The sequence below is a fragment of the Phyllostomus discolor genome, chromosome 15 (genome assembly GCF_004126475.2).
Source record: "Phyllostomus discolor isolate MPI-MPIP mPhyDis1 chromosome 15, mPhyDis1.pri.v3, whole genome shotgun sequence".
In the NCBI taxonomy this organism is placed as follows: Eukaryota; Metazoa; Chordata; class Mammalia; order Chiroptera; family Phyllostomidae; genus Phyllostomus; species Phyllostomus discolor.
The window spans coordinates 14,745,530-14,764,246 of record NC_040917.2 but is presented as its reverse complement, the minus strand read 5'-3'; the positions used below and the strand labels follow the sequence as shown (position 1 = coordinate 14,764,246).

At 59.6% G+C, this 18,717-nt stretch overlaps 1 protein-coding gene across 3 annotated transcripts in view; it reads right to left on the bottom strand.

Annotated features, from left to right (window-relative positions):
• The window catches only part of ITPKB (inositol-trisphosphate 3-kinase B), a 102,354-nt gene that overhangs the window by 20,317 nt on the left and 63,320 nt on the right, over positions 1–18,717 (bottom strand). For all 3 annotated transcript variants that reach the window (XR_004900816.1, XM_028531281.2, XM_036016101.1), the window contains exon 3: positions 804–903. Coding sequence is in view for 2 of the 3 variants with exons in the window: in XM_028531281.2 (XP_028387082.1) it covers positions 804–903 (100 nt within the window). In the remaining variant the exon portion in view is untranslated. The remainder of the gene's footprint in view (positions 1–803; positions 904–18,717) is intronic.

Sequence of the window (18,717 nt, the reverse complement as noted above, 5' to 3'; positions counted from 1 at the left end):
CTGGGCCAAGGTGGACGGGGACATAAAAGAAATGCTGGACCCTGTGCTGGCCTGAAGTAATGAAGGCCAAGTCCGCGGGCGGCCCCTGGAATGCCCTTGGAGGACAGCACACCAAAGGGCCCCCATGTGTGTTCCTCGGGACTGGACAGCGCCGAGGCTTCGGCCCCAGGTGCGCCTCTTCCCTGTCACTCAGTGAACTGGAGACCACGTGGCCGACCTGGCGCCCTGGCCCCCTGCACCCGGCACTCCACCCGGTCTTGGTGCCCCTCCTTCTCCAGAGGAGGGGTCTGGGGTGGGGGAAGCTGGGGAGCCTCGGAGTTGCAGTCAGTGTGTGGGGGGCTAGGACTGGCACCCACTCCTTTGAAGTGCACGCCCCAAGTACACTTTCGTTAATGCTGTGACCCCTGGCGATGAGGGGCTACAGCAGATGTTCAGTGAGAGAGCTGGTCTCGCCTCTCTGTCCGAGACAACACGCGGCAGGCCAGCTCTGAGATCTAGGACTTCCCAGGTCTCACTGAGGTCAACTGAAGAGACAGGGGAGGACGCTGCAAGAGACAGCGACGGGAGGGGGCGGTTGCGTGTTCTGGGGAAGGGATGGTCCTTGTGTGTGTTTTCAAGGTGGCACTTACGGCTGCCTCTCGAAAGTGTGGCTGCCACGGCCACTGTCGACTCTCAGAGACAACTCGTTCTGGACACTTGCACCACCAGGAGTGTCCGGCGCCAGGTTCCGCCCCCCACCCCTGCCCCTGCTCCGGCCAATGTGCTGGGCAGCTCCCCGGGAGGCTGCATGTCCCCAGGGCTACCTGCATGTCCTGCCAGCTGGATCCAGGGGTACTTCTTCTTGAAGGACATGACGAAGGGAGACCAGTGCACCATGTTCTTTATTTTCCTCCATGATTTGCTCTAGAAACAAGCAAACGAAAAGCTCTACGTTAGCAAGAGAACCGCTTCCCGGTCAGGAGAGATTCAGAGCAGGGCAACGCGCTGCCCGTGGCCACAGGGCGAGAGGGGCCTCGCCCCTGTCGGAGGGGTCTTTGCAAAGGCCGAGCACAACGCCCAGAAGCAAAGGGACCTTTGGGGATGAGGGTCTTACAGGTTTGGGGGGGGGCGGGGGGAAGAGTGCTCTCCAAGCAGGTGACCCCGTCTCATGCCACCACCACATCAGGGAGCAACTAAACTGAACCCCCACAGCCTTCTCGGGGCCTCCGTTTCCTCATCGCTCTAGTGAGGGACATCTGTCAATGTTTCTCATATCACTGATTCTCTCCCTTTCTTTCTCCCTGCCTTCCCCTCTCTCAAGGGTTAATGAAAGAAAAAAAATTTTTTTAAACCCTTCTCTCCCCCAGCAATAAACACGTCTCTAGAAAAAAACACTCCAAAGTTAACTTCAATAAAAACAGGCTGTAGAGATGAAGATTAAGTCCCCCCCCCCAAAAAAAAAGATTAGGTGGCCCCAAACACGTGAGTCCCAGTTGGGGGCAATGAGAACTGAACCGAGAAGGATCTGGAATTTTTGAGAAAGTGGATCCCTGACCGGCACGCCCTGAGTCCAGGCCACGAGGCTCTGGGCTACAAGACGGGGGATTCTGCACGAGGGGGTGAGGGGGGTCCTGCCCCGACAGGGACCCTGAAGGTGCGTCTCCTCACCCCCTGCCCCATAGCGGTCAGCAGCTGCCTGGAGGGGGCCGGACAGACTCCAGCTGTGGAGCCAAGCTGAAATCAAGGTTAATGCAGCTTCGTTTGCTTTTTCTCTCTTTGTTGAGACTGACTGCTTCTGCCACCAAGTTTTCAAGCTAAAAGCTGTGTAAGGAGAACAACGCTTCCCTCCTGAACCTGGGAATTTCTATGCCCATCCCGGAAGCCCTCTCCCGACCCACGGCCACGACCTGGTCTGTCTGAAGCGAGGCCAGCGCCTCCAGGCCATGTGACAGCAGGGCTGGGCCTTTACTGACGAGGGTGTTTTTCCTAGATCCTGCTGATGGAGATCACCAAAGAAGGCCAAGGAAGGCGAGGTATTTCTTATCTCAGCGCCCAGAAGGCTGCACAAACAATCAGGGCAGACAATGCCGAGGCAACAATGGAAAAACCTGACTCCGTGAGATGAGCCCAGCGGGGCTGGGTGGACGCAAGGGGCGACACGTTAAGGTGGATCCAGAGGAAAAGTATGCAGCCGGCCACCACCTGCCTGGTCACCTCTGGCAACCGAGCCCAGGGGGATGGGGGTCTCATGGGTCCAGGGGTGGGGTGGGGGCAGGGCAGGGCACTTGGCACCCAGGGCCCACCTCATCCCATGCCGCCCCATCAGGGGGCAGCTAAACCCACACGGTCTTTCTTCATGCCTCAGTTTCCTCACCTGTCTAGTGAGGGGTGGACAGCTGGTCCACCAGCCTCCTCGGACTGACTGACGGACGGACACTCTGGGACTCTGGACAATGACCTCCCACATCCCAACAACTAAGGCCACTCAGGGGAAGGTTAGAGAGGGCCCCTGTGCCCCGCTGCCGTGTGTCACAGACGCGGTGGCCACAGAGGGCCAGAGGAGACCTGTCCCAGGGCCAGGGAGGAGCCGAGCCTGCAGGGGAGGGAGGCCCCGAGGCCGTACTCGGTGGAGGTCGGAGGTCGTTTGGGGGAGACTGGGAAGAAGAAAGAAGACATCACTGGCTCCTGGCGGGGAGGGGGCTTATGGGAACAGAGGCCCAAGACAGGGAACTACAGCAGTTGGGACCGGATCTGGTGGGAGATGAGGCTGAGGGGTGGGCGTGGTGAGCGGGCAGCGGGCCCACCTGGGCCTGGGTCCTGGGTCCTGGCCCCACCCGCTCCCACCAACGAACCTCAACCAGTTCCCGACGGACCTGCTGGCAGAGCCATGATCTCCGCTGTAAAATGGGAACAACACAGGTTCCCCTGACAGCAGCAGCAGCAGACAGAGCCAGCAGCAGACTGGGGGTGTCTGTGGGGGAGTCTTAGCGCTGTGCTCAGGGAGAGGGGTCTCTAAGCTTATTCCGGGGGCTGTCCGTCTGCAGCTGGGCAGGGGTGCTGTTGCCGTTACTGGAATAAAGACCATGGCGCCTTGGGCTGGGTCAGCCCCACCCTGTCGGGACGCAGCTCTCCAGAGACCGGTGGGGACACGCTGAGCCCGGGACCCGCGCCCCTGGGACGGGAGGCAGGAGAGAACATAACAGCGTGAGAACAGGGAGGCTGCTGTCCAGCAGGGACATCGGGCGCTGGGAAACCTCGAGATCCTGGGACTCTCTTCGGAGCCAGGGGTCCAGCGCGGAGAGGGGTGCTGGGCGGCCTCTGGTAGGGGACCCCAGACCCTCCCAACGCCGCTGAGCTCAGAGTAAACGGGCACGTTCTGCTCAGCCCACCTTTCCCCGGCTCCTCTGTGAGCAAGCGTTTCTGCACCGTGAAAGGGGCCCCACGTGGCCGAGGCCACGGCAGCCTCCGTCCCGTGGCCGCCCTGCGCGGCGCAGGGCGGTGGAATCTTCCACCGAGGAGGCGGGCTCGCACGCCGGGGACTTCACTGCTGGCGGCAGCAGCAGCCCACGGGGGTTTTTCCCGTGGGTTTTACACAGCAGGGCCCAGGCAGCGCCTCGTGGCCACCAAACACCACACAGGAAAGGCACCTCCGGGGCCAGGGCCAGGGCCAGGGCCAGGCCTGGGAAAGGGGCCTGCAGGGCGACCCACTCCCCACCGTGTCCAGCCTATGGGAGCAGAGACACACGACGGGGAAAAAGAGAGGGACCCTGCCCCCCAACACCATGTGTCATTTCACCTGTCATTTGTAGACACGGTGGCAACAGAGGACAAGAAGACTTGTGTCATAGGGCCAGGGAGTGGTGACCAGACGTCAGATGGTCAGTTCCTGTCTGATGGCCCTGACCAGGCACCAACCCCCCTCTGACTGGCAGCTGCTTCCTGGGCTGTGGGTGAGGGCTGGTTGGGCCGACAGTCTCCTGCTGAGCCCCCCGCTGGAGGGAGTCACGGCCCTCAGATACGGATGCCCCCCGCCCCCTAGCTATGACAGGTGACAAGGCAGGGAAGGAGGGTAGCCCAATAACCTGGAAGTATCCCGTGCGAAAGAGTTGGTCCCTCTCAGCTCTGGCTTTCTACCTGCCCCGCACCTCCCAACCCCCGCCCACCGGAAGGTTCTCAATAGCCTCAGCAAGCTGCACAGCTGACCCATCAGGACCCCAGGACGCCGGGGACGTGTTGGGGCTGGGCAGACGCCCCTTTCAGCTCACCTACCAGGCAACACAAGGTTCTCCCATGGGTCACATCAGACCAGCTGAAAACTTCTAGACGGGGGTGGGAATTCTGCTCTTAGAGCACTTGAAAGGAAAACAGCACCACCGAGCTGATTACCTGCCAAGCAGGTAAGGGGCCCCAGGGTGGGCTGGAGACACATGGCTTCACCTTGACTCTGTGCTGGGTGGCTGAGCCCACTGAAGACCAGAGTGAGGTGTTTTGGGCAGCACCTCAGGTTTGTAGGTGTGCAGGGAACCCAGCCACAAAAATCCTAAGGCGACGGCACTTTTGGGTCAATAAGCACTAGTTTTGGCTTTGCTCTGGCTGAATGCAGGGCAGCGATTTCTGCTGATGTCTGAAACAGCCCTGATCTCATTCTGTAAGAGGTGGGGTCTCCTGCCCGATTCACTCAGAGCAGTTCAGGAGGAAAGAACCAGAAAACATCCAGAATGGGGGGGGAGGGGGCATGGGAAGGTTGGTTCTTACAGCCCCAGAGCGGCCTGGAGACGCCCGGTGTTCCGAAGCCGCTCTGGACAGTTGCTGCCCCTTGTCCCTGACTCACAGGCGCTCAGCTACTCAGAGACCGAGGAGAGAGATCGGCAGAGGGAGGGAAAACCCCGTAACAATGAAACGCCGGCCCTCTTTGTGCTGGAAGTGGCAGAAGTCACCGAGCGAGTGAGTGGCACAGCCGGGCGAACACCAGCCAAGACATCTTCAGCCACAGCCGGCCCATCCCCGCCGTCCACACTCCACGCACCCCTCAGAGCACGCCAGGACGACTGGCACCCGTGGGAGGCGCGGGGCAGGAGCGACCCACGGGCCAGGGAGAAGCCGGGCAGCGTCCCTGACGCTGTGTGTGTATCTGAACCGGATTCCAAGGCTCCCCTGGCCTGTGACGGCCAATACTCCCGGCTCAGCCCCGTCCCCAGGCTGCCGCTCCGCCCGGGTCAGGCGCCCCACTCAGACTTCAGGGAGAAGCTGCCCTAAACAAACAACAGGGCGAACCGGGATCATAACCTCCAGTTTGGCCTTTGTCTGCTATGAAACAGGCCCAAAGGACTGGAGGAGGAGGAGGAGGAGGGGACCCAGAGCAGAGGCTGGGAGCCCAGGGGGCCTCTGTCCACCGTCTCACATTTTAAACAAGCGGTCCAAAATGAAAACGTGCACCCCTCGTCCAAAGCTGAGGAAGAACATCAAGATGTCTCAGCAGAGCTTGAGGCCACGCAGGGGACCCCTTCGAGGACCCGCTGTGACGGCCCAGCCCTCACGCCCAGGAATCTGGCCCTGGCTCCTGGGGTGGGAAACGGCCCTGCACCTACAGGCCCTCCTGGGCTCTGACCCGTTGGCTCTCGGCCGGTGACCACAGGCTGCTCCGTTGCTCTTCTGGGCACAGGGGAGGGCCGGAGGCCGCCGCCACCAGAGGCTGCCTGTGGGGGGCTCCCGGCAGCCCCCTGACCAGGCCCGGCAGGAGGGACAAGGGTGGGCACCGGTTGTGAGCCCTCCCTTCACTCATCCTCACACGGTCCTCAGGGTCTGGCCTTGCTCCCTCCTCCCGAGCAGTGCCCTCCTTGTCTGCTCAGGGGTGGGGGAGCCCCGCAGTGGTGTCTGAGCCGGGTGCCAGCCCCGCCGCTCCCACGGGACGCAAGCCACCCAGGGCCCAAGCTGTCTTCTCCTCCGTCAGCCCACAGCGCCCCATGGGGTCCGTGACCCGCCTTCCGTCTAGCCACCTCCTGTCCCTCTCAACCAAACGTGTGTTTCTCCACGAGTTTGGGGTGCGGGAAGGGGAAGAGAGGGAGTGACCCCGGGGACCGTGGTCTCTGCCGTGCAGACCGCTTTGCCCACTGCAGGTGTGCAGCAGGCCCGGAGCCCCACCCCCTCCCCACTGAGCAGTGTCTGCCGTTCACGACACACACGTTCGCTCAGGCCTGTGACTTTGGCGGGAGGCTTCTGGCTCTGATGCCTCTCCCCACCCACCCTCGGGTGCCTCCCAGGGCGTGAACGTCTCTGTCAGGGATTTTCACAGGAGCGGCCACGGAGACACAGGACTCGGCCACGCCCGACCGGCTCAGGTGCCCCTTCTCCCAGACCCTTCCTCTGCCCCAGCTGCCCGTCCCAGGTGCTCCCAAAGCACCCCAGGCACACCTGCACCCCAATTCTTATCTGGGTGAGCGTGAGCCTTCCTCAGAGCCGGGACGCCCCAGCACCTGGCCCACCGGCACCCCACAAACCCTTGCTGGGAATCCCTGAGAGGCCCCCAGTCAGCCAAGCGGCGCGCAGCAGGTGTGCGAGGGGCTGCGTCTGCCCACGGTGCACCTGGTCAGGGCTCTGGAAGCCAGCTCCAGGCAGGTGGGGGCTCCGCTCCACTTCCCATCAGGGCCCCACCACCCCGCCCTGTCAGCTGCAGTGCCGCCTGGCCGTCTCACAGAAGCAGGCCCCCCGAAGATGGCCACTTACGTACAGTCCCACAGTCACCCCCAGACAGCAAGCAGCTCTTCCTCCAGCTCCCTTTCCCACCCACTTGGCCAGGCCAGCCCCCACCCAAATTACGGCCGAAGTGACACACTCCTCCCCCTCCATCCAGATTCTGTCTACAACCCCCTGCCTCTGAGCTGGCGCGGCAGCCCACAGCATCGGCGTTTATTTCCAGGTCGAGGGAGCGGGCAGTCCCAGTTTTGCCTTCCCGCCTCGGTGTTCTCATCTGTAAAGTGGGCGCAACAACACTGTAACGCCCTGCCCACCCCGTGGGGTCCCAGGGAGAACGGAGGAGGCAACAGTAACCCACACAGGTGCTCTGGACACTGTCACGGTGCCCACGGGGACAGGCCAGGCTTCTCGGCTCACCTCGCTTTCACTTCTGTGTCTGTTTTGTTTTAGTTCAAACTGTTTTTCTCCTCCAAGCCACCACAGACAGGCAAGAGTCCAACTGGGCACTTCCAGAGGGTCAGGCCGCTGCCCGGTGGCAAGACGAGGAGCTAATTGTGTCATTAATTATTTGCAAAGCTTCCCCTTGGATGCTCAAGGCGGTCGGACACCCACAGGGCAGCCCCTGTGACTCAGGGAGTCCGCCAGGACCCAGGTGTCTCCGCACCGGCTTCTGGGCCAGGAGGTGAGCGAAGCTGCCGGCAGGAGAAGAGTTTCTCAAACAACCCCGTTCTGCTACGGGGAGGTCCGTCGGGCATGGCCGAAGAACAGTATTGTGGGGATAAAGAGTGAGGTTGCTGGACAAATTCCACTTTATAAAGGGGGTTTGCATACTCTCCCTAATCTCCTTCCTTCCTACCTGACTTCTTCCCCCAATTTGCGACTTTTTCTTCTACCACTTCCCTTTTTATTGAAATTGTTTGATTCCTGACTTTCATTTTTAGATCGTTATAAAGTCTTTTTTTTTTTTTTTTGAGTAAGAGAGATGAGGGGAACTCTCTAAAATGTCAGAAAAGGGAAATGATCTCCGGACCCTGGGATTCCTCAACAATGTTGCCAGAATTCTTGGCTTTGTCTCCGTGACAACCTGGTGGAGCGGGGAAGAGACAAAGACATCACTCGTTCAACCCCTAGCCCCTTCTGAGGCATTTGATACGCTACAATCTCCTGTGATCCTCTCACTCAAAGCAACTGTTACCTCCCTTCTGCAAATGCTCAGAGAGGTTAAGTGAGTTGCCCGAGGCCACACAGCTTCCTGGTTCGCACCATTTTATTCAGACTACTGTGTTTTGTTCCAGCCACAAACAAAATAACTTTGCCCCCTTCCGGGGCTGTGTGTGTCTCCCCCAGTTAGAAAACAGCCTCAGATAAATAGCAGGTGCGTTGTCAAAGGGGTGACCTTTCCGATGACGGACCTGCCCGGCCCCCCTTTCCAGCCCCTTCCCAGAAAGCCTCAGTGACGCACACTCTGGAAAGGCACCCCCCTCAAAGCACTGCGAGGGGAGGACAGATGTCCCTGCCCCAGGAAGGTTCCCGCTGGGTCAGCGCCTTGGTTCTGCTCCCGCAAAGGTCCGCGTGAAAGTCACCGCGTGAGCCGTGTTTGGGAAAAAACACTTTATTTCTCCCTTCTTCTCTCGGTCTTTCTAAAACAGCGGTTAGGGTTTCCCTGGTGATGGTGCTTCCCTTCGCCAGGCAAGGCCTTCCCCTCCCAGGCCCAGACCAGCCAGCTTTGTTCATTGTGTGCCCTGGCAGGGCCCTCCTGTGACGCAGCGGGGGGCAAGCCCTGGCAGGTAGGGGGCCCTGGCCTGATGACGGCTCCCTCCTGGCCAGAAACCTGGCGGGGGGCCGAGAGCGAAACCCGCCCCTTGCCAAAAGCGGGCTGCGGGCTTGGACCGCAGGAGGGAAGGCCTTTCAAAACTGAGACACCCGGGATCGGAAAACGAAGCCCAAGGACTTGGCAGGGCAGGTAGCTGCTCCGGCTAAAAATAACCGTCTGGATCCGAAGGCCAACCATCCGCCCCCTTTACCCAACAAGAAAACTCCGCTAAAAACTAAATGCGAAACGCTCTTTGAAAACGACCCGAGTGGTAGTCCACTTCATCCCCAGCCCTCCCCAGCCCCGCCGCAGGGCGGCCTCCCCAGCGGGCTGGTTCAGAACCCCTTCTGCAGAGTTTGTGGCTGGGCACCAGCTTTCCCCGCATCCATCTTTCCGAGAACCCCCCGTGGAGGGGTTCCCTCCCCAGCACTTGGCCCCCGCAGGCAGGCAGGCAGGCAGGCAGGCAGGCGAGAGAGGGACCTGCTCTGTATTCTCAGGGTGAGTGTTGTGTCCTCTCCCCGCTGGTGGGTCAAAGGCGCTGCCGGCTTCGGGCGGGGCGGGGGGTGCAGGCCCTGGTTAGCACCATGGCTCCTGTTGTAACATGGCAGTCCCCTTGGTCACTCAGCTTCTGGCCAAACCAGGAAAACCCTGAGTGGCTGTCCAGCTGTCCTCTCCTGATTAGCTGCCTTCTTCCTGTTGCAACCAGAGGCCTGGTTTCTAGGCCAAGGGCAGCATCCAGGCCGCACAGGGGGCCCCATCGTGGCCACTCCCCCCTAATCAGACAGAACCCCCGGCCAGCAAGGCCGCCCCAGGGCCCCACCGAGCGCTCCCTGATGACCCAAGGGAGGTGGTGAGGCCCCACCCAGACACAGGGCCGCCCCAGACCCTCTCCGTCCTCACTCCCCACACTTTCTCTCCCGGGTGCCCCCTCTGAGCCAGCAGGGCCGGCCATCTCCCTGGCCCGCACCGGGCCCACCCCCAGGTCCCCGCTCACACAGGTGCTCTGTCTGCCTGCAGTGTCCTCTCTCCTCTCTCCCATGGACCCACCCGTCCTTCCCGTGATCGCGCTGGGACCTGGGAGCCGGCCCTACCTCCCCCTACGACAGACCACTCCGGCCACATGCCCTTCCCGGCCTCGTCCCCACGGCGGGACAGGGTTCGGGTGCTTTGTGGTTTTTCTGTGCTGTGTCTCCCAGCACGGGGTAAGCTTCTGGGGAACCGGAAATTTGGCCTCTCACTGCTGTGTGCCCCCGGGCTGGACACGCGGTGGGTGGGCAATGCCACCAGCCGTCGTACTGTCAGGAAAACCGCACAGGCCAGCAGAGAGCAAGGGTGTGTGCACCACGGCCCAGCTCCACGGCCCAGCTCACACTTCCTTGTGCTCACCTGCTCCAGCCTGGATTTTTCCAGAGAGAGCTCCAAGGAACAGGAGGGGCCTGCTTGTGGTAACTCCCTGTTCCACCTGCCCAGGGCCCTCTCCACGCCCTCAAGGCCCCAGGGCAGTTGGCAGTCTGGCTGGCCGTGGGGTTCTCTTGACACGCACGCACGAGGGTGTGGAAGATTCCCCTTTCATTCCGGTTGGCCAGTCCAGCGAGGACAGCGCTTCCATTATAGACGGTTCCAGGTCCACCCCCCTTCCCAGCTTGACAGGAGCTGGCATCGAGGGGGCCCACTCTTGCCAAGTGAGACTTTTTTTTTTTTGGTTGCCCAAGAGGAGAGGTATCCTTTGCCCAAAGTGGAAATGCCTATAACACTCCCCGTCGGGCAGGGCCCAGCAAGCGCTCCCTCTCTGCTCCAGAAGGTTACTCCCTCCTGAATTCCGTCCTCTTCAGAACTAAAAATAATGGAGGTCTGGAGGAAAAAGGCAAGGGAGAGGAAGCAGCAGAAAGTATAGGAAATGCTTTGGTGTACACAGAGGCCGAGCACGCCTCTCGCACCAGGAGCCTGTCCGGGCCCCAAAGCCTGCTGGGACAAGAGGCTGGGGGACCAACAATGGCAGGAAACAGGGAGTGGCCGGGGCCGGGGAAGAGCCTTGGGAGTGGGGGGTGGCCTGCGGTGGCTGGCTTCCTAGTGGACAAAGCTCACAGGACAGAAAGGCTCAGCCTTTCCTCCGGGAAAGGGCATCCGGGGCTCTGCCCAGCTGGTGGTGGCCACCCCTGCATCACACACCAGGCCCCTTCCCTCCCAGGAGGTTTTATTTTTACTTTGGTAAAATGCAAAAAAAAAACAAAAAAAAAAACAACGCGAGTCGCAGCACGTGGAAATTTACTGTAGGTCTGCACTGGTCCTCGGACAACTGGCAATGAAGAGTGTGGGCCTCTGAGCGCCCCTGTGCCCGCCCAGGCCAGTTCCTGAGAAGGGCCCACCCCATCCCACCCCAGACCCCACACCCCCTTCAGCTTCCCTGATCTGGACAGCTAGAGGCTTTCCATGCCTCCTCCTCAGCCCTCTCGGGCACGTCAGGATAAGGCCAGGCAGGCGGCAGGTGGCACTGTTCTAGAACCGGTAGTAAACAGCCAACACAAACTGAGTGCTCGCTGGACACAGTGCTGCGTGCTCGATGAGGACTACGTGTGCGTGGCACGGGGATCTCGGCCTATCCTAGGGTATCCCATCAGCACTCTCATCCCATTTTACAGATGGGGACACTGAGGCACACAGAGGAAACAGCTTGCCCGAGGTTCACTAGACGGCAAGGGGCAGAGCCAGGGTTGGAACCTGGCCGTCTGGCTCCCGGGTGCAAGCTCTTCGTCACTCTGTGGGGCCGCCCGGCTTCCTCTGGTTTCTAACCTGCTACCCGACAGCCCGATAAACCCAGGTTCAGATCCTGATCAGATCCTGTTTAGATGCTGCCTGGTGGGATCAGGGAAGTCACCAAGTCTCCGAGCTTTGGTTTCCTCCTTGTCTGTAACATGGGAGTATCACCCGTCCCACGAGGCTGTTTTCGGGGTTCAATGCTGCATGTGTAGCGCCGGCTACACAGGGAGCAGTCTCAGTAAAGGTGAGTCTGCACACCTCTCTGGCGTCCCCTCTGGTGGCTAAGCGCCCTGAGGGCGAGAGCCTGGGTGCGGGATGAAAAACACGGGAGGGGGCTGGGGGCTGGCCCAGCAGGTGTCAGCAGCAGGGTCTGCCCTCTTTCTCTAGCCCAGAGGCCTTCCCATCCCTGCCTCCCACAAGGGAAGTGCAGAGGTGAAGGCCCCAGCCGGCAGGAAGTGGGTCTCCGACAACAGTCCCTGTCCTCGCCGGGGAAGGGCCGGGGAAGGAGCGGTGAGCTGGCTATAAATGTCTTTCTGGAAAGTCCGGAGTGCCCAGGAGCCACTTAAGAGTGGGGTGTGAGACACAGCGGGGGAGGGGGCGGCCTCAAAAGGAAGCCACCAGCCTGTGCCCCCGGTGGCTCTTCTGCTTCCTGCAGACCCTCCCTGCCGCCCCACCCCCACCTCCCCCAGGGACCTGTGGTCTGAAACAAGTCCCTCCGCTCGTTTCCCAGGAGACTGGGCCAGGCAGCGGGACCGGGCAGCTCTGCCCGGCGGCCCACGTGGAAACAGGCCTCTTCTTCATTCCATGCTGGGAGATGACATTTAGAAAGCCAGGGACCTGAAAGGGCATTTTCTGCCAAATGACGAAGAATCTGAAATGTCACCTTCTCTCCCCGCGGCTCACCCCAGCACAGAAACAAACCCTCCTGTGTCAGCGGCTCTGGGATTCGCCCTCGTGTTTCTGCAGATATTTGCTCAGACCGAAGACCCGCAGGTTATAAATTATAAATTAAAAAGCCTAAAGGTACGGCTGAACACGGTACAAGGGCTGAGCCTGCCTCCACCAGCTTGCTCCAAGTTTACTTCTCTAGGCCAAGAACAAAACACTGCCTTTTAGCAGACAAAACACTGCCTTTTAAGTAGCTTCTGAGAGCCCGTCAAGCGCGAGGAAGAGCTTTGCTAAGGGGGTTCCTCTGGACTGACTCCAGAAGCCGGGTTTTCGCGAACTCCCACGTAAGGAATCGCTATCAAGCAAACTTCGCAGGAAGCGCCCGAGAACCCGCGCGCGAACGTACCAGCTATATCAAATATTTCACTATATTGAGAAAATATTTCCAAGCAAGATACTGAGGTGCGATGCCGGGCTGGCAGACGACGAGGATCTGCCCGTGGCGCGCGGCAGACGGGAAGGCAGACTCGCAGGGAGAGGCAGGCGCCGGGCGCTGCTCCCCCAGAGGCCTCTGCAGGCCCGCCCCGCCCGAAGGGGCCCCGGCGCGGCCTCGCCTCCTGCTCTGAGTCAGCCAGCCTCCCTCGCCCGTTCGGCTAGGCAGGCGCTCATGCATCTGTGCACGTGTAGACAGCTGGAGGCACAGGAAACGGGCTGCCAGAAAGACACGCCAGCGAACCCCCAAGACTCGTCAGCTCTGAGAACGCGGCGGTCCCCCGGGTCATCTTGACGTTTGTGTCGGCATGTGTGATTTTCATAAACAGATTGACTCATCGCCCTTCCCCATGTGCTTACTTAGCACTTTCCCATGTAGCAGGAGCCTCTGGGGCCCCGAGAGGCAGGCTGCAGGCTTACTTCCCACTCCCAGAGAGGTTAACGGGGACCAAGGGGCTCACCCCAGGCTTGCGTCTCGATCAGGGGACAGACCTGGGGGTCTTGCTCTAACGCCTACCCTGGGAAGTCTGCACACCCAGTGGGGGTGAAGGTTTCCTGCCCTTGACTGGAAGCAGGTACACCCCCACCCCTACCACGATTGTCTCCCTCACTTTTTGCTCCAGGCTACAATGAATGAACATTTATTTTATGTTGAGACATTTTACGGTAGCTCTTGGGATAATTAGGAACAGGATGGGTTTTTACAAAACTGCACCGGGACCCCAGTCCCTCCCGCCTTCCCAGGTTCCCAGAGAGGCCAGCCCGCAAAGACAGCATCGCATCTGCACAGGGCGGCTGGGTTTGTAAAGGGCCTCAGAGCCCCGCCCACACGCGGTCCCCCGCCTGCACGCACGGCTCAGAGAACACTCCTGGGTCTCTTCCCCTCGTCTGGCCTCCTTCCCACCGAGTTATGGGAAACGAGACGTCACTGGGAGCCGTGAGTGGGTTATCTGAAACATGTACTCTGGAATGACAGAGGCTGAGGCGTGGGCTTAATGACCTTGGAGAGTCCTGGCCAGCGGTCCCGAACCAAAGGAACCAGAGAGACACGGGGAGGCCTGGGCTACTCAAGGCCGGCCTCTGGGCACCGGTGGGGGGGGCGGGGAGGCAGGGGCTGGGGAGGGACACGGCTCTGCCTGCCAATCTACAGAGAGAGTGGCTGCTGGGCCAGCGTCTGGACAAGGCGGGACAGCTGCCCTCCTGGGTGAGCGAAGAGCTACAGGGGCTCGGTCTCGGGGTGACCACAGCTCTCCTGAGGGCCCCTCAGAGGTCTCTGGGGACGACCCACATTTAGGAGCTGGAGCATCACTTCCAGGGAACAGACCCGGCTGTCTGCCTTTCCCCCCTTAGCCCTCAGTGTTATTATTAGGGCACATCTGCCTCCGAGTGAAGTCACCCAGGAAAAACCCGACTGGAGGCAGTATTTTCAAGCAGTCGTCATTTCCATCTTTGGAACAGGAAGTGAGGTGATGGTGGCCTGCCCAAGGACCCCAGAATTCAGGGGGACCCAGGAGGAAACTGGCGAGTGTGTGCCTCGGACACGCAGGCGGCTGAACTATTTGCATAGGGCTGGGCCAGCAGATCGCGAGGGGTTGTCGAAGTTTCCTCTTCCCTTTCCCCAAAGGCGGTGGGAAGTTCCCCCTTGACCGGAATCAGGCCCAGAGGAAAGGCAGTTAGTGGTAAGTGGCCCGACAATGTAGGGCAGACAGTGTAGCCATCGGCCAGCCCGCTTATTTTCTTTGGCTGCCATTTTTTTCTTTCCTATATTAGTTGCCAGCCTTTATAAATCAGGACATGTTAGACAACAATCCAACTTTTGGGGGACTCCTGGGCTCCCATCCCCGGTGGCATCCCTCCGAGGTGGGGAGCTGGACGGCACACCAGGAATAGGCCTTCCCCTCCCCTGTCACCGAGTCCTGTGCCCCCTCGTCACTTGCCAGGTCCCAGAGAGCATTTGAGCTGAGCGCCTGGGTTGAGAGACAAAGGAGAGAGTGCCGAGGTCAGCCTTAGGCCCTCTGTGGGTCTGAGGTAGCACTGGCCGTGTAAAGGTGGATAAGCCAGCTCTTTCTCTCTGAGCTTCTGTTTCTCCATGTATAAACAGAGGAGACAGGGCACAGTGGCCCACACCTCTGAGCCGGTGGGGAGGATTATGTAGGAAAACACGGGGAGTGCTTGGAACACCTGATTGCATCATCTGTGCAAGGTAAGACACAATCCTTCAGGTCTACAGGATCGTATAAAATGCCCAAAGAAAGCTGGCCTCCAATCAGATTGCTCCCTGGAGAGGCGGGGGGCGGGGTGGGGGGAACGGAAGCCCAAGAGATGGCTCAGTGGTCGCTTACCTACAGTCTGAAATAGAAACCGGGATTTCTGAACCACCCCATCATGCTACAGTGCCCCGCCTGCTCAACTGCCTGCTCCACTGCCTGCCACGCGAGAAGTGGAATGTCACTGGGTCACGGCTGAAACAGAGTGGGCTCCGTGCCTCTCATCAGAGCAGAATTTAGGGCTGGGGGTGCCTCGCCTTTGGGATGGCCAGCCATGACCCAGCCTGGGACAGGAGACAGTCAGGTGACACCTGAGCGGGGCTGGAGGGAGGAAGCCTGACACCTCTGGCTATAGAACTCAGCACTCGGCTGCATGTGCTAGGGAGCGACCAGAGGGCACGGTGGTGGGATCAGCGCTATTTCACAGTGCGGACTCCACCTGAACTTGGAGTGTGGACTTGCACGGACCTGAAGGCCCTCGGCCATCCTCTCTCTTCCTTCACAGCCTGTCAAAAATGAGGAAGAGTCCCTGGCTGGCGTAGCTCAGTGGATTGAGCACAGGCTGCGAACCAAAGTGTCACAGGTTTGATTCCCAGTCAGGGCACATGCCTGGGTTGTAGGCCACGGCCCCCAGCAACCGCACATAGATGTTTCTCTCTCTCTCTTTCTCCCTCCCTTCCTTCTCTAAATAAATAAATAAATAAATAAATAAATAAATAAATAAATATCTAAAAAAATATTTAAAAAATGAGGAAGAAATAACACAAATGACTACAGAGGGCTAGTTAGCAACAGGCTTCTCTCAGACAAGGAGAGGTTTAAATGCTAAATGTCTCTGTCCCCTACCTGCCCTAACGTCTTCCCGAAAGCAATGTGCGAGGGCTCGGGCTTTCCGCAGGGAAGGCTGGACACTGAGCAGCTGTGATACGAGAAGAGAAGGGAGCACGTGATCCTGTGGGGTCTGGTGCCCGTGGCTCGGGGTTGGGGAGGCCGTGGTGACTGAGGCCACCGAATTGGGGCACCTGCCACAGAGCTCTCGGGACCAAGAGGCCGTCTTCCTGCTCACCAGCTTCATAGCTGAGCAACGCCGATGGCAGGGGCTCTACCCACGGCCAGAATCGCACCCGTGTGTGGGCTCTCGGTGGCTAGGAGCTCGAGGGGCACCCAGACCTGTGAGCCCCTGCCCAGCTGGTCTGACGGGATCGTGCTGAACTAACTGAAGATCACGAACTTTGTGGGAGACCCTGAGATCTCCTCTTGGGGGAGAGCTAAGGGGACCGTAGCGCGGTGTTTCCAGAACATTCAGCAGGTCACCAAAGTCACGCGGTTCTACCTCCCCGGCAACTCCCTTGTCCCTCTCCCTGTCACCCTCGCTCTTTTTGTCTCATGCCGACTCCAGCAGGTCCCTCCTGTGGCTTTGAACCTCCCAAAGCCTGCAGACAGAGAGCGACCTCCCTCAGATGGATTCTCCAGGGCTCCTGCCGGCCACACCCCTCCACCCCTGTGCTGAAGCAAAAGCGGCCTGTTTGCCCAGACACGCCACGCTCGTTTCTGTTCCAAGCCTCAGGAGACCCTCCCCCTGGCCGGATACCTCGCCCCTAACGCACCCAGAGGACTCAGCTTCGTTCTTTAAAGCCACACGCAGCTGCCGTCACCTCTGTCTTGCCCAGTCCCGGACCCCAAGGCACGAGAAACGCCAACCGCTTCCCCTTCTGTAGCACTGTCCCTCCGTGCCCCGCACACTCGCGCATTCATTGCTTCCCCCACTTAGAGCGCATTCAAGTGGCCTGGGGGCACCACAAGTGTCGCCCCCACGAGAGTGAGTGTCCTTGAGCACAGCAAATGGAGAGCTCATGGCGGAATCCCGAGCCCCGAGCACATTATGTTCCCAGGTCAGGAATCAGTAAAGGCCTGTTAAACTAAGCAGCCGGGAACCTCCCCGCCCCAAGACTCCGAGCCTGGCTCAGCAGACAGAAGAGGCGACTTGCTCAGAACCCCCAGCTCTAACCATGGGGTCTGGCTTGGGGCTGGGGTTCCTGAACCACTCAGCGGAGCCTCACACACACCCAGAGGCCAAGGACCAGGGGTGCCTTTGAGGCTCTGCGGGAGGTGCCCACATAGGCCAGCCCCTCGGTGGCACTGGGCGCACGGGGAGAGCTCCGGAACCAGACAGGGCTCCCTGATGCTCCCTGGGGTGCCTCCTTGCCTCCTCCCAGAGCCAGGCATCGCGGAACTGCCAACGTCCATGCTGCCACTGGGTCTGCTTTCTCCCACAGAACTGGGGCAGGGCTGGCCGGGGCTTGGGCCCACAAGGGAGGCCGAGCCCCCAAAGGCAGCTGGAGTTCAGCTCCCTTCCAGGTCCGGCACGCAGAAGAGGCCCAGCCAGGGGAAGGGACTCGCCCAGAGCGCAGCTCCACAGACAAGAATCCAGGTCTCCTCTCACACCCAGGAGCACTTGCCCAACGCCAGCTCCACAAATGCGTCTCCTTCCCTCACCAGCCCTCCCCTCCAGACGGGTCTGTCGTTGCTGAGAGCAAACCCGCTCTTCCCTGCTCTCTCCAGGCCCCGGGCCCTTTTCTGCCTGAAACAACCTCCCCTCATCTCTCCTGTCTATGAAACCCCAAATCTGGTGGCCCCTGCTGCGTCATTCCCCCTCTGTTGGCACTTAACCCCCTAGAATAACCTGTGCCCCTTCCGATCCCAGATATCTTTATCGTACTAGGTTCGGGGCTGAGTCCTGGGGAGCCTGCCGTCCCTTCCGGGGGACGAGCACGGGCCGGAGTCACTACAGTAGAGGGCAGAAAATGCCGGTGACCTCAGGGAGGCACAGATACTGGGCTGCAGGGAACCCCTCTCCTTGGGAGACAGAGGAAACACATCGAAGACGTGTCACGGAAAAGGTGGCGTCTCAGCTCAATCTCGAAGGATAAGGAACATGAGTAGGGGACGTGCGTACGGATTGAGGGTAGGAGTTCAGGTCTGGAAAAAGCGTGAGCACAAGCAGAGAAACGGAAACGGCCCCGACAGCTCAGCTAGCCCTGGCACCAAGGGCTGGGCCACGGGTGCGGTCTGCCTCCGAGGCCGGCGACTTCATTCATCAGCACCCAGCGTCAAAGGGTGGGCTGTCTGCAGGAGCTGAAAACAGTAATAACGCCGATCACCAGGAGCTGGTGATCTTGACTGGAGGTATTCCTACCACCCTGCTCTCAAACCTTTTGTCTGATTCTACTGAACAGCTGCTGCATTAGTATTTCATTGAATTGTGCACGTGAGCTTCCGATTCACACTTATGACTTATCCCCTGGTAAATCCTGCGTTCTCCGCGGCAGGAAACTCGGAGATCCGCCAGCTGTCAAGTCAGCCCCGACACGCACAGGCTCAGCCACACAGTGTGTCTCAAGAGCCAGTTCACAGGGTTCAGAATCATTCAAGCCCAGTTGGGGCCCCAGGTTGTTGTCCCCCAATCCTGTGGTACGACACATCCCTGAACTTCCAGAGCAGACCAGAAATAAACTTCAGACCAGAAATAAACAACGGGAGCCCAGTAGAAAGACAAAGATACAGAACCTGGCTACGTCCATCCTGGCGTTCTATGAGATCACTTGGAGTTTTTCTTTGTTTCAAGTTTTTCCACAGCGGAGACATGGAAACCGTTCCAAAGACATACAGGTAAGGGCAGTCTTACAATGTCTGCATTTACTGTGAAATGGGAAATTTGTGGCTTGTTGACAAATTTATCTTTATGGTTAAGATTTTCTGCTACCTGTTGGTTCACCTGGAAGAGACTTTTCAAAGTTAGGAAAGACAGAGAGATCTGTCCCCGTCCGC